Raw genomic sequence first — 16,698 nt, 5'->3', positions numbered from 1 at the left:
TTTGAAACACTGATCTCCAGGAGGTTGTGGCAAACAATAAAAACAGTTACAAACATGAATTCTTCAAAGAAGAGCTTCCATACAATGGATGAGCTGGCTAAAGAAAATGAGCTGAATGACTTTTGTCTGAGGTTTGAGACACAGAACTTCTCTGGTGCATGTGATAGTATATTAGATACTATTAAAGCTGACAGTAAAACTGGCAGGCTTGTAAAAAGTCTGCAGATGACCACACAATCTTTCAAGCACATATGTCACACATATGCACACAGACAGCAGCCATATCACCCTGCAACTCACAACTGGCAACCCACTGAAGCTAAGCAGGTGTGAGCCTGGTCAGTACCTTGATGGGAGACCTCCTGGGATAAACTGAGGTTGCTGCTGGAAGAGGTGTTAGTGGGGCCAGCAGGGGGCGCTCACCCTGTGGTCCATGTGGGTCCTAATGCCCCAGTATAGTGATGGGGACACTATACTGTAAAACAGGTGCCGTCCTTCGGATGAGATGTAAAACTGAGGTCCTGACTCTCTGTGGTCATTAAAAATCCCAGGGCGTTTCTCAAAAAAGAGTAGGGGTGTAACCCCTGTGTCCTGGCCAAATTTCCCATTGGCTGTTACCAATCATGACCTCCTAATAATCCCCCTCTATGAATTGGCTACATTACTCTGCTCTTCTCCCCACTGATAGCTGATGTGTGGTGAACGTTCTGATGCACTATGGCTGCTGTTGCATCATCCAGGTGGGTGCTGCACATTGGTGGTGATGGAGGGGAGTCCCCATTACGTGTAAAGCGCTTTGAGTGGAGTATCCAGAGAAGTGCTATGTAAGTGTAAGCAATTATTATTATATGTGCGAAAAAGGTCCCAATTTTTTAAAAAAAAATTGTGCAGAGGAATTAACACCAGCATGGCGCCCTGTCTTTCAGGAGTCTCACTCCGTTTCAGAGCTGTGGAAAAAAGCAATAATTGCGCCAATACCCAAAAAGCTTTGTCCCTCAGATAACAATGACTACAGGCCGGTAGCACTGACGTCTGTTGTTATAAAATGCTTTGAGAGGATTATGGTATCCATGTTGTGCTCAGAAGTGATCACTGTACTGGATCTATATTAGTTTGCATATAAACACCAGCAGGGCACCGATGATGCGATCCACAGCATTAAGCATCTTGTTCTAAAACACCTAGAGGACCCCAATGCCTATGCTCGGATGCTGTTTGTGGACTTCAGCTCTGCATTTAATATGCTGCAGCCCCATTTATTGATAAGCAAGTTGGAACAAATGTCTGTTAACCATAACATTATAAGATGGTGTCATTAATTTTTAACAAATCGTACACAGTATGTCAGGATCAACAAAACTCTTTCCAATTCACAATCTATTAGCACAGATACCCCTCAGGGCTGTGTGAGCCCTCCAGTTCTGTTAACACTTTATACAAATTATTGTACAAGCAGTAGTCAAAGCAACTTCATTTTCAAATTCTCAGATGATACAGCTGTGCTTGGCTTAATGCATAGAGGAAGCAGCTCATCTGTATACATGTCAGAAATCCAAAGATCTGTGCAATGGTGTGACAACAATAGCCTAATTCTGAATGTTAAAAAAACAAAATAAATAGTTTTTGTCCCAGAGCAGTTGGTGATCACTCACATGTAGTAATCCACAATGAACTTATCGCTCAAGTTGATTCATATAAGTACTTAGGTGTACACATAGACAGTAACCTGTGCTGGACCAATGTTGAGACTGTTTGCTCCAAAGTTCAGCAGAGCTTATATTTCCTGCCAAGACAAAGAGTGTTTGGGGTTCGACAAGAAGTAATGATACTCTTTTACTATTCTGTAATTGAGAGCATTATCAGACATGGCATTACAGTATGGTTTGGTAATCTATCAGTTCATTTAAAATCATAAATTACCTGCCTCATCCAGACAGCTTTGAAGGTCATGAGAATGAAACAGCATCCCTCCCTTCAGACAATATTTGAAAATTCCATAATCAAACAGGCAGGAAAAATTATATCAGATCCTTCCCACATCCTCAACTCTGAATATCACTTTCTTCCTTCTGGCAAACGTTTTAGGGTTCCCAAATGTAAGTCAAACAGATACAAACATTCCTTTGTTCCACTATCCATAAAAGCTGTCAACACCAATGTCAATTTTGACTCTTACAACCCACTTGAGTGCAATATGTTTTGTGATGTGTTATAAATGTTACATGTTGTTGTGTTGTGCAATGTTTTTCTTATTTTTATGTAATATAATAATGTGCAATGTTTTTCTTTTCTTATTCTTTTTTTTGTTTGCATTCTATTTAAATGTACAGGAGTGCTGTGTGTCCATAATAAATTTTCCCAGGGGACAATAACATCTTATCTTATCTTATCTTGTCTTATATGTCTGCTGGCGATGACAGTTGATGATAGGTTAAAATATCACTGGGTGTAGTTGGTCCACACCTTACAAGGACCTGGTTGGTGATCAGTGCTGTGATTGATCACAACCTGTGATGTTAAGATGATCATGCAAATATGTCTATCACTCTCTATCAGAAATCCAGGGGCCAAGGTTTGACATACATCATAGGAAGTAGTGGTACTGATTGATGTCACTCTTCCTTCATCTCCTCACGTTCCAGAACACAATGATTCCTAGCTATTTTGTGTCTGGGACCACAGAGAAAAGGCTCAATGAGGAATCTATCACACTTAATTCTATAGTTTAAACCCCCAGCCCCTCAAAGGTATTTGCAACCTGGAATGTATATGCCTTTTGCATGTTAAAATATCTAAAATAAATTTGCGGATGACACCACTATAATAGGCCTGATCAGCGATGATGACGAGTCCACATACAGGGATAAAGTTGTATAGCTGCTGAAGTGGTGTCATAGCAATAACCTGGACTTGAATGTGGATAAAACAAAAGAGCTAATAGTGGACTTTCGCACACTCACAACCCACTCAGTATTGATGGAATGGAAATGGAAACAATAACCAGCTTAAGGTTTTTGGCAATTCAGATTTCTAATTTTCTAACCTGTAATGTGAACACGGACTCTATCTTGAAGAAGGCTCACCAGTGCCTCTATTTCCTGAGGTGCCTCAAACAATGGGGGATGCCAATACCAGTGTTGATGAAATTCTATTGCTGCACCATCAAGAGCATCCTCACCAATGAGATCACTGTGTGGTACGGCAACACCTCTTCTCGAGAGAGAAAGGCACTGCACAGAATGGTGAATGTGGCCCAGAAGGTCATCAGTCGTGGTCTCACAGAGATTAAACAGCTCTATGAGGACCGCTGCCGTGGTAGAATTCCAGCCATCACAGAGGACAGTCACCACCCCAGCCATGAGCTCTTCACCCCACTGCCCTCAGGCAAGAGATACAAGAGCATACAGACACTTACCACCAGATACCTCAATAGCATCTACCCACAAGCAGTGGAATTGGCGAACACATTTGGCCAGCCCCTCGGGCTGGTACTGGTACTGGCACTTACACCATCTAAGCCATTATAATTTCTTATTTATTACACATCTGCAGTCATTGTTTACATGTCTATATTGTTTACATTCAAACTGTTTACTTGTTTACTTGTACATTGTCTACTGTTTGTTTATATATTGTTTTGATGCACTGTCTGCACTTTGTGTTTTTACACTTTTTTAACAATTGAGAGACGTTCTGTAAGTAAGAATTCCATTGTACCAGTACATGTACCGGTTACATATGGCAATAAAGTTTAAGTTCAAGTTCAGATAAATAATGGGAAATATTGTAAACACTACAGGCCTAGTTTAGGGTTTCAATCCAAGGTAACCACTTTTGCATAAAGTCTGAAACATCAGATTTTTATATGTCTTACTCAGTACACAAACACTGGAAATAAATATCTAAAAAACAACAAACACATTTAATTTTCTTTATTCAAATGTCATTCAAGCTGTAGCACTTCTAGGTACACATTTGTTCCAGGCCTTGTCCAGTATATTTACTACTTTGAACAGCACAAAGAAAAAAAAAGCAGCATTATGTTTTATAAAGCCAGGTCCTGACATTGTTTTCTTAGTCCACCACAAAATAAATCAGAATTAGGAAAAATATACAGTATAGCAAGTTATAAAAATATAAATGTTCCATCATTTTAGCATTAGCATTAGCATTAGTATATAAAAGACAAACAAAACAGAGCAGTTAAACACTGGTCTTGGTGACCTCCTTACTCACAGCTTTTGACAGACCCCAGTTTAATATTCTGTTAAAAGGACACTGAATTTCAGCTTCTCATATTTTTGGAAAAAAACAAAACATTTAAAATAAATATTTTCAGAAATCAATTTTTGACACTTAAATAATGTCCTACTGTATATATGTTTCCTTTTGTATCAAAGAGTAAATTTCCGTTGTAAAAGCTTAACTATGAATTGAGTTGCTCATTAAGGGATTTATTCTTTCTCTTAACCCTTTGGGCCTGTTTCCTCTAGCGCTCACTTTCTTTCCATCCAGATTAATAAGAGCTACAGCTACAGCTCTGCACTCGGCAGCCTCTGGTGTCACTGTGAAGAGCTGCCCATAAAAGCAACCGAGATTAGAGGAAAAGTTTCTTATCTAAATGGTGTGCTCTGGAAGAGCACAGTGATCAGACGTAGGCTCCAGGTAAGAGACTTACTGAACTGTATTTCACACTGGCAATATTTAGCTGTTAACTGATATGTGAAGCTTTATGTTTTTCATTTTCATTGAAAAGGATATCTTAATCTCATTTGGTATTTCATTTTATGCCATTAGAATTATGTAAACGTGATTTATATTATGCTATTTAAATTATGTAACTTATCTAATTATGTTAACATATATCCACATCAGTTCTCTTTCAAATTAATCACATTAGGCACATTCTGCTAGAATCAATGCTGTTGTTCACATTCATCAGACATTTAAGTAAATGAGATCAATTTATCAATTGGTTATTCTTTCTATTTGTCTTCAAATTGAAATGGCCCTGAATTTTGATGTTTTGATTTGTGAAGCAGACAGCAAATGTAATAAGCACTGTGTTACTTACTGAAGAAAGATAACAGATTGTTTTGTTGAGTTTTGATATTTATTGTTTTTATTGATCACGTCATCACAGGAAACAAAATCAGTAAGGGATATGTTACAACAGTAGTGAAGATCAAGGAGAAACTTCCTTTCTGTAATATCATTAACAACAGCTACAGGAGTCAGGTTTTCACAAAATCAACACGATAGAGGTATGGTAAAATCTGGATTTAAAAAATAACCTTATAAGATAGCACATTATTTTACCTCTGGTTAGCTCTTTGTCTTATTTATTTTAACAGACAGAATAAGCTCCTTTTTTGCTTCCAAAACAGGGGTAGAAAGCACTCATGAAGCAATTCTGTCATTTCAGTATTAGCTTCTGTTCTCTGATTCACACTTTCTGTAACTATGAGGGAAAAACTGAATAAACAGTGATAAAATTACTTCATATATGCATGCCTTGTTCAGGTGGTTTCCAGCCCTGGTCCTGTAGTAGCCTAATGTCTTCAGGTTGTTCTAGCTTTCCATCAATTTTTTAATCACAGGATAATTGATTTCAGTTTTCTTTTTGATGCATATTTATAAACTTGCTTTCAACTCTGAAAGGGTCAAATGTTATGTAACCTCCATGAGTCCAGAACTGCTCTCATTTAGGTGTCACTTGAATGTAGTTAATTGGTGAAGGAAAACAGCTCATTTGTGGGTGCATAACATACTATGTTATTCCCACTCCTGTCACTTCCTTATAAATAGATTAGCTATTAAGAGCTTTTTAGCCAGTAGAGGCTGTATAAAGTTCTGTTGGCTAAGTTGAGTAGCTGTGTAAAAGTCTGTTGGCATTGTGAGAAAATACCCTTGAAGTTGGAGATGTAGACTCAGGACTGACTGAAGTCAAATTTAAATATACAGTATATAGTATATACAAGCCAGTAAACCAAATATGTCATCAATTAACACTGGATATTTGGTACACAATGGGAATCAATACCAGTATACACATTGTTCCTCCAGGAGAAGGGCTAGGAACTGTTGCCTTATTCCACGTACAGCAAAATTGGTAAATGACAATTATTTTGTTGTAAATATGGAAGACTCTTCAAGGTAAAACTTTAGCAATTTTGCTTAGGAGGATTTTGTTAAACATATACAAATTCATTTGGTCAATTTCTGCTTGGAAGCTACTTTTATGAAAAAGTGTTACTGATATTTCATACAAAATAAACAGGTAATTCTTCAATATGTAAACCACAGAGCCATTTCTTCATTCAAATTGTGAAGGCAGTGGCATTCATTCATTGTCACTGTTTGCCACTGACTTGCATGATGACACATCTCTTCTTATTGGTCCTTGATTAGAGTAAAAATTGGCAATACAAGATAATGCTGAACCCAGAATGTCTTGAACAGGTTTAAGTGTATAATTGTATTAACCTTGGTATTTCTATTGGATTCCTGGGTGTCTTAATGGAATAAGTGTAGTTTTCTGTTTCTTAGCTAAATAAATGTAATAACCGCAAGGAGCAATATCCCTTTCTAGAAGAAACAAAACAAAAGCTTCTAGCATGCCAATTTCCAATTTAGTCACTGATTAATTAAATTACAACCATGCTCAAAAATAAATGTACAAGGTGTTGTGTTTTTTTTTTAACAGTAAACACCTTCAAAGTTAAATACATATTGTAACATTTAAAAATATGACTCATGTGGCATTATATGGGGGCCTGCCCAGTGTGGAGGCGGAGCCCTGGAGGAAGGGCGATGCCTTGCCTTTGTAGTCACAGCTGTCCCGGCTCCTAGAAGATGAGCCACAGCTGTCCAGGTCCTATAAAGACACACTGGACACGCCCCAAAGGGACGAGCAGGGCCAACCCCGGAAAGGCGAGTATTTCACACCGACAGTCCCGTAGGGGATTTTACCCGCTTAAGGCGTTCTTTTTCATTTCTTTTTGCCTGTCCCATCACATATTTTCACTAGGGCAGGCATGCGTCTTTCAAACACAGAGTTTTTGTTCTATTTTTCCTTTACATGCCCTGCTCTACCAGACTGGACCCTGCTAAATAGGGTAAGCCCACCTTGGAGGTCACAATGCACAGCGATACACCTTTCTTTTTGTTTCATTTTTCACCCTTTTTGTGTTATTTTTGGTCCCTTCTAACCTCACAGCCGTGCTTCCATCCCTCTGTTAGGGACATTGATGTTTTACCGGTGCTCGCTGTGGCTCCTCCCACTCTGCATTGTCACACTCATGAACTATCAGAATAATCATTCTTGTAAGGTGTTCAATTAAGACTAATAATTAGGTTTCACTACAAACTAAAATTAGGATTTGAAGAAATAATTAATATAACATAATTAATATAATTTTTAAAAAAGTACTACAATAAGAATGTGTTAATAATAAAATACAGAAATTGAAATGAATATCAAAAAGAATACACAAAATTTTGTCTCCTCTCTTTACACGTCATGTATACTCAACACAGAAGGCCCAACCCCCGTATCAGAAGCAGTGATGCAAAACTGCTAACCTCATTGTTACCATGTTGCCTTGTTATATTGATACAAATCAGTAAATATTTATCATACTCATGGGTTAAAATAATGCATTGCAACTTCTGTCATTTCTGGGGTATTCACTAATTTTTGGCGTAGCAGTATATGTTAAAATACACGTAAGTGTATCTTTATCATGATAATGGTATGCAATACAATTTTCATCTTAGAATTACCTTAAAATATTATACTTAACAATTTTTTGGAGATCGCATTGTAAATTTGTAATAATTTACAGTACATTCATTACCTCCAAGGTACCCCTGACTTGAGCCATGAACAGATCCAACATCACTCTGCACTCAGAATTCATCATTGTGGGACTGCCAACCCCAGAGGAACAGGACACTGCACTCTTCATCATCTTCCTCATCATCTTCCTGGCTACGTTCCTGGGAAACCTGCTTATTGTGGTGTTGATCTCCCTGGACCACCGACTCCACATGCCCATGTACTTCTTCCTGTGGAACCTGTCTGTGTTAGACATGTTAATGACAACGTCCATCATACCCAAGATGCTAGCTGGTCTGTTAGGTCAGAAAACCATCTCATTCACAGGTTGCTTTGTGCAGATGTACTTTCTCATATCATTTGCAGCTGTGGAAGGATTCCTTGTTGCATCAATGGCATACGACAGATATGTTGCTGTAGTGAAACCACTGCATTACAACACCTTAATCAGCACCAAGGTTTGTATTACAATGACAACCATATCCTGGATGCTTGGCGTTCTTGGAGCACTTTTATCAGTAGTACCAGCTAGCACTTTGCAATTCTGTGGATCAAACCTTATCCTACATATTGTGTGTGACTACCGCACTGTAATGATGTTAGCTTGCCATGATGTTACAGCTCAAGTCAATCTTGCCCTGTTAATTGCAATGCTTGCAATCTATTTTCCCTTTCTCTATGTCTTATGGACATACTGTAGAATCATAGCATCAGTAATGAAACTGAAAACTGTGGAGAGCCGTAAGAAGGCCTTCTCAATGTGCTCCTCACATGTGACTGTCGTCTTTCTATACTATGTTTCTGGTGCTGTGGTGTTTATTGGGTTGAGAGTGGAGAGTATCCCTCCTGATGGGTGCATCATCATTGGTTCAGTGCACTATTTCCTCACCCCTTTGCTCAACCCCATGATATACAGCTTAAGGAATAAGAAAATCAAGGCAGCAGCTCACAAATACTTTAAACTAAGATCACCGTCAGGCTCTTGGAAAGTATAAACAGTACAGGGCTAGTTTAGTGTTTCAATTCGAGGTAACCACTTATCAAGTCTGAAACATCAGATTTTTATATGTCTTACCCAGTACACACACTAGAAATATAAAACAAAATCTAAAATATACTGAAAAAATAAAATAAAACAACAAATGTATTTAATGTTCCTTATTCAAAAGACATTTTGTTTCCAGGCCTTATCCAATATTTTTACTACTTTGCATAACAATCACAGACTGATAGCAAAAAAAAATGTGTTATGTTTTATAAAGCCAGGTCTTGATATGGTTTTCTGGTTATGGTTTTTATTTAGTCTTCCATAAAATAAATTAAAAAGTATATATATATAAAGTTATTAAAAAATGTAATCAAGGTTTTGCTTTTCAATGATATTTTTTTCTGTAAAAATGTCAAATTAGTAATATACAGGCTTTGAATATAGCACTTTTTAAATCTTCATCATTAGGAAGAAAAGCTAAATAAAATTCTAAATTCAGGAAATGGAATTCACCGTCTTAACTAATTTATCTAGTTAACAGCTATGGTTTTGATTGTGGACTTTTGCAAATTTTGCTAAATTCACATTCTTACTGTTGGTTCTGTAATATCAGTATGTCAGTTTTTTATGTTTTGTGAAACACCCCCTGATATTTGCTGATTATTTATACTTCCATTAATCTGAACACAGCAACTACTGGGAAATGATAAGATTAATTTAATATTCATGATATAATAATTATATAAATTATAATAAATTTGTACTTTTATTTATTTGTGGCATACTTTGTCTTAGAAGATCTGTTTTCATTAGACTATACACTATCCAACCAAATAAATGTAAAGTTTAAAATATTAAAAATAAATTTTAGTTTAAAAAAGAAAAATTTCAGAGTCTTAACTTAATGGTTGCTCAGCTCAAGGAAACATTTCACACTATCGTGTGAAACTATTTTGGCTCTGTATTGGGGATGTACTGTATCAGATATTACAGTGATAAGAACTTGTTTTTTTAAAATTAGAATTCATTAGATGAATCTACAGTACAATGCAATGTGTGGCAAGAACATGGTCTAAAAAGCCAGCAGAGTGTCTTGATTTTGGCCACAGCCCACAAGCCCCCAGCATGCAGGTTGGAGGAAGAACACTGGCAATATATTTACGTAAGTGGGAGAAATGCGGTAAAAGTGTTTTAAAGGAGCTTACATTTGTTTCTGTCTAGCTGGTCCAGGGGTCGTGTTAATTGGAATTAGTTTAATTTTTCTTTACATCCCAAAGTGGCATTGGACATTCAATACAAAAATAAAGATTTTAGATTTTTAATGTTATGAAAGCAAATAAAAATGTGATCACTTGAATCTTGAATCTTGAATCTCCCTCTCCTCTCTAAAGTAGCAGGGACACCCTGCAGTTTGACAAGTGACCAAGGGTTAAGCTGCAAGTGTGAATATTGGACTGGGAAAGGGGTGAACACAAGGGGTGATCTCAAGACAGATAATTTATCTATAGCTGGTTTTAGTCTCTGTTTACTGGGGACGTTTCAGATGTTAAATTGAAGAAGTGAGACAATAACTTCAGCCCCAACCCCCACCCCATGGACAGACAAAGGTGATAAAGGTGATAAAAATTCATTCAAAAGGGCGCAGTGTAATAACAGAAACACATCTGCTAACACAGCCACAAGAGTAGGCAACTTTCTGCTCAATTAAATGAAAGATACAGTACAGACACACTGATTTTAAATTCTTCAATTAAAATTAGCTGTTTAAGTTTGTCAAAATCAGCTACTTTGCAAGCAGTACAGTACATGTCTTCTCAAAAGTGACCCCTTTCTCTCACGCTAAGTCATTAATTTTTTTTATAATTTCAAAACCATGGATGGTATGCCTCAGGGACTCATTTATAGTATATTAAAAACAAATCACCTTCTGGATCACATGAATAACAAGTCATATCCACAGATGTACTGTACTGAAACAGTAGCGTACACGTCAATGAACAGCTGTGTGATCGTATGTGACAGTCGCAGTTCCGAGCGGTTTCGTGCCCTCCGCCTTTCCACCCCGCCTGTTTCATCCTGCAACACCTGGGGCGCGAACCTGGATCTCCAGTGTAACACCACAGGGAACCAGTCGCATGAGCTAAAGGAGACCTCCCTCAGCCTAGGCACCTGAGGTCCCTGCAACGCACAGGGAGGATGATGATGTCACTGTGTCAGAACTAGCTCCTCTACACGTATACCATATAAATATAATATATACAGTATGATACTGTGTGCTTTTAAAGCCACTACAGTACAATATGTGTGAAATATTTTCATAATCGAAATTTAAAGTTAAATTGTTTACTTACTGCTGAAATTTGTATTAAGACAAAATATAGATTATATCTAACATCTGCATTAATATATCTTAATGCAGATGTAAACTTGAAAGAGCCACATCATGTTTACAACAAGCTATAATAATAAACTATTTTTATACATTTGGCTATTTGAAAAATATAGCTAAAAGGATCACTCTGAGCAGGATTTCAACCAGGTTCCTCAGAATAGGAACCACTTAACTGCTGTGTTAAACTGCCACTGGGTCCAGTATGCTACATTACAGTCTATAAGCATTTCATTGTCCATTACCAGTGTAAGTACAATAAAAGTAAAAAAGAAAATGACACCAGCATGTTTCCAAAATATCCACAATTGTTATGTTTAACTACCACAATTCCTTTAATTACACAATTCCATCTGAATGTAACTGTAGGGTTCATGCGATGGTGGTTAAACACTCTGGTGGTATGGATATGTTTGTGTATGGAGACAGATATATTTTTTGCAGTTTATTACTGAACAGTGACCTTTACTACTCCAGATTCTCTCCCACTCTCTTCCTGATCTCCCTCTGTCCTAGTCATGTTCTCCCCCATAACCAATCAGAAAACACAGAGGCACATTACACATTACTGGAGTTCTGTGGTATCCACCAACTGAACCACAGAACTCCATATAACTCAAAAACATTTCAATCTGCTCAACTGAACAAAACAGCAACAGGGCTTAAGCTTACATTAATATTCCCTATTGTGAGGTATTAAATCAGCATTCCACCTTTTTTTACAACAATACCGGCAAGTATTCTTATTACATATTCTTTAAAAAGGATAAAAGATTATACAGTAGCTTTTGATGAAGTATATAAACTTTATATAGCTAGGGCAAGCAGATCAATACTTTTCCAAAATAACTACAAAGTTAAAGACTTTGATTATGCTTTGCTGAAATTTGTGTTAAGGCACAGTATTGATTATCTCAATAATAATAATGATATTTCCTTACACTTAAACAGGGCTTTTTTGGACACTCCACACAAAGTGCTTTACAGGTAATGGGGACTCCCGTTTACCACCACCAATGGATAATGCCATGGCAGCCATAGTCTGCCAGAGCGCTCACCACAAATCAGCAGTCAGTGAGGAGGAGAACAGAGTGATGAAGTCAATTCATAGATGGGGATTATTAGGAGACCATAATTGGTAAAGGCCAATGGGAAATTTGTCCAGGACGCCAGGGTTACAGAACAATGCAGAAAAAATGGATTCCTGAAATTACATTCCTCAGTGCCCCCATTGCATTCTATAATCTTTGGCAGAACATGGAAAAGTCTGTTAATGAAATTATTACAACTTTATTCAGCTCCTCCTCCCAGAACCTGTTTATTGCTATGGTGAGTTTTTGCTTTGTGCTCTGTTTTGCCATCTCTGAGGGAATGCCAAACAATGAAGTAATGATGATGAGGTAATGAAGCAGGCTAATTTGTTATAAAATCACTTACATCAACACAGCACATGCATATTGTATAAAGACACTTTAAATGGGTGTGTTTTATTAGCATTACCTGATGTTTACCTGATCAGGATTTGTATCTGTAACCGAATCTTAATACATGACACTCACATTCCCTGTTGATCTAAGCAGTTTGCAGGCTCAGAAATTTAGAGCATCTACAGTACATATTTTCAAAAGTCGTATACCAGTATCTCTTCTTCTTCTTTAAACTATACTTTCATCATTTCTACAGAATATCCTGAACCTTCCACTCATGTGTTACTTCAAGTCAATCTCTTCAAAATTTTCTTTCAACCCTTTCTGTTTCAACCAATGATAACATTAATCTCAGGAGGAACCTCCATGCTAACAATAAATACATCACACTGTAGTTTCAGCTGATTTTATTACATGCATAAAAAGTTCCAAAGTCTACTATAAAAGGCAATTCTTCAGGCAGGGAATTTATACACAATTAATGAATACAACACAGATCTCAACTTTCCATCCTCTATTAAATCTTATTGTTTACGTCACACATTAAATCATTATTTTTACATCACATAAAAAAGTCAGACAATCGATGAACAGGGAGAAGGGCTTGTGTAAGGATGTTCTAACAGGCATCTTGCAGTGTGTTAGTATTTTCCTCCTGCTGTATCTGTCCAGTGAAGTCAGAGGGAGCTGAATATCCCCTGAACAGGGCTGGCGTCTTCTCAAGCAAGTATAGAAAAACCATATTTTACTTCCAAGTAGCAAATGTAAAAACATGTGTAAGTGGAATGAAAAGTGAGAAGACAAGTCTCCTCAGACACAAAGGATTGTGAGAGCATGGAACAAGCTACACAGCCAATTTGTTGAAGCTGATAACCTGGCTTCTTTTAAAAATGGCCTGCTCCTTGTATTTGTAACCATTTGTGTATTTTGTATTGATATTAATTTTAATTTTTGAGCGGCGTCATTTTTGGAACTTTTAATGTGATCTTGACAGGTTATTAGTAAACTGTAGTTCACAAAGGGTGTGCCGTCAGGCCAAGTCACGTTCTGGATAACCAGGCAGATGTTGTATCATTTCTTTTATTTAACTTTATGTCCTATAAGGGTGATTTATGCCAAATCGGATAAACTGTCATTGTAGTACACTTTCAGTTTCATGTTATGTAGTAAGTACTTTAAGTACTACACAGTAAAAATGTTATGACATCAATAGTACCTATTAGTAAATGAATAGCTTAAGCTATTTAAATTCAGAATTTATATTATTATTATGTCTCAGCTATGTGATAAAACACTTTTTTGTTAAACAATAAAAAAGTGATCTTTTTAGGGCTCTAGTACTGCTTTAAAGGAGAACTGCAATGCTATTTTTTTAAAATTTCGGGGTTGGAAACAATCAGCATTTCAAACCACAATAAAAGTAAAAGGAACACAGTCACTTGTAAAACCTCCAATTTACATCACAAAATAGACAAAATGTCCAGGTATGCGCAGTGCAGTATTTTGCGACTCAGAACACAGCAACAAAACTTCAAGAGACATGAAGCAGCTCTCTTACATTGTATATAAGCAGGCTTGTGAATACATCTTTTTTAATTCAGTAGAAATATTGCTCTCGACTTCAAGAATGTTTTGCTGACAAATACTACTTACTTGTTAACTCTGCATGCAGATCATTCTTGAACAATTCTGCAGTGAAATGTGTGCTGCACAACCTTGTACATATTTGCTCATATATCACATTACATTAGTTCTCAGTGACTAGTGAGAAAAAAGCGCTGCTTCACGTCACAATACACACAAACTCAAACTCTTGCCCTTGACAATGTGGAGTCTTACAGTACTTTAAAATTTTTCAAGATTTTGTGTTTAATTGGATATTTGTATTTTTTCTATACTTTAAATTTAATTCAGTTTAATTTGTTACTGAGATTTTATGACCAGTCTGAGAAAATGAGACTGCAGTTCCCCTTTAAAGGTCTGTAGTCAAGTCATTCAGTGCATGGCCAGTCACAGCTAACGTCTGATATTAAATATTTGCTGAACATCCTATAGAATGCAGTTATATTATTTTCCATATGTCCATGTGTGCTTTATTGGGACAGTAATTTGATTAACAAGTCAATATAGAACACATTCTCTTGTCAATACTATAATGTTTGCATACTGTGCCATCAGCAAAATTCACTCTTGCATCTTTGCAGTAATCTGACAGCAACACTAGCCTGTAAAATAATTGATACTATGCAGACTGAAAACACTTTTAAAATATAGTTATTGAATAATTGGTGAAGAAGGATTGACCAATGAATTTTATCTGCATGTAGTGTGATTAATGCCCTTATTCCATACATCTATCCATTTCTTAACCACTTCATCCAATTCAAGGATTGGGGGAGCCATCTGCAACAGGAGTGAAGCAGAATATACCCTGGATGTGATGCCAGTCCATCACAAGGCACACACAGACACGCACACACCCACATAATATCCTTATTTCCTCTGTATATTTTTACAGCATGTTCATTCGATATATTTTACTATATACTGGGTAAATGTATTAAGTTAAACCTACATGAAATACTTGACTATCCTTCTTCACTTGTGATAAGTCAGCAGGTAATATGTTGCCTTATTGCAAACTTTTGAAGCCTTTCATTTACTTGAAAGTTTAGCATTTTAGCCTATGTATAAAATGATATACAAAGAATGTCCTGCAGTCTACATGATGACCCAAATTAATCGTTATTTAATTTATTGACAGAACAGAGTGGGTATGGTGTCCAGAGGAGTAGGTCTGGTACTGCTTAGAGTTTCAATGTGCAGTGATATGGGTACACAGAATTTGACCTACTATTCAGCTCTTATGTAGTAGAACTATCTATGTACTCATTCAACAGCATGGAAAAGCAAATTGAAGACAAGTTTTATCACACAACACTTCAAAACAGCACACAGACCTCACAAAAAGATGCTCTAGGGTCATCCACTAACAGCTTTTTTCTGTTTATATTAGAAACATCTGAATGTGGATATTGTCTTCTTGTATGTTTTAAATGTTTTAAATGTTGTATGTTTTAAATAATAAACAGATATTACAGTGAATCATTATAATCCCCCTTAAAACTACTCTCCAAATCAGCTTTATTCTAGTTTGTCATTCTTATGAAAAAATAATGTGATTTATTGCTTAACAAAAAAGTTAAAAATAACATCCCCTATTAAAATCCCAATTTCCACTTTTTTCACACTTTTTGCTCTTTTATGTATAAAAACTCACTTGGAACATAAAATGTGACCATAACAACACCCTTTCTAACCAAAACAAAACAACACCACTTTTGAAAATGTAAACAGACTATGTAAATATTTTTAATATTATTCATAGTAAAGTACCCTAAACTAAGTCCACAGAGTTGTGCTCACAGTGTTCTGGAGAAAAAGTGTCTGCCTTGAAAATGAAAATTTGTCCATCATTGGACATACCCTTCACACCAAGCCCAATATAACTCACAGTAGTGGATATATAGTATAGAAAATACTACTATCATGTGTGAAGAACAGAATGAGAAGGTCTTCTTATGGCTCTACACAGTTTTCATTTTAATCACTGACCACATAATTCTGAAATAGGACCACAGGACAAAGAGAATTGAATCTAAATTAATGTAGTAAGAACCACAGTAAAGTTTACTTGTGCTGCAACATTTTCACAGGCTAATAACATTACACAGGGTAATCACAGATAATAAGCGGGCTATATTTTGATCTACAAAACTGATAGGTTATTAGCAGTAGCATAGAAAAAAAGGTTATAAGAAAGCCTCAGACCCAAACTGCAGATATCTTGGTCATTCAGACTTTGGTGCTCATAATGATGATCATAAGCCATGGCTGCAACAAAACTTCCGGCGCCAGCAAGATGGCGACGGTTTACAGAAAGCTCTCTCGTTGTGTGACTGTTTTAATGTTTATTTATACGTTAATACTCTTGTTTTGTGTTGGACGCTCAATGTCTGTCACTACTTATGATAGACAAACGCTTTTAAACCTG

General features: G+C 36.6%; 1 protein-coding gene across 1 annotated transcript; it reads left to right on the top strand.

Moving 5' to 3' along the window:
• The first annotated feature begins 7,884 nt into the window (after positions 1–7,884).
• Positions 7,885–8,835, top strand: LOC148836407 (olfactory receptor 6N1-like). Its single transcript, XM_088912520.1, has one exon. It carries the CDS (start codon positions 7,885–7,887, stop codon positions 8,833–8,835), a length of 951 nt encoding a protein of 316 aa, XP_088768646.1.
• The last annotated feature ends 7,863 nt before the right edge of the window (positions 8,836–16,698 follow it).

This window comes from Atractosteus spatula, chromosome 4 (assembly GCF_055471065.1).
Source record: "Atractosteus spatula isolate fAtrSpa1 chromosome 4, fAtrSpa1.hap1, whole genome shotgun sequence".
Taxonomy (NCBI): Eukaryota; Metazoa; Chordata; class Actinopteri; order Semionotiformes; family Lepisosteidae; genus Atractosteus; species Atractosteus spatula.
The sequence above is the reverse complement of the archived record's forward strand: the minus strand, read 5'-3'. Positions and strand labels throughout refer to the sequence as shown.

Bases quoted from the DNA above. Each gene is read 5' to 3' on its own strand.
- LOC148836407 (XM_088912520.1), top strand. From the start codon at position 7,885: ATGAACAGATCCAACATCACTCTGCACTCAGAATTCATCATTGTGGGA.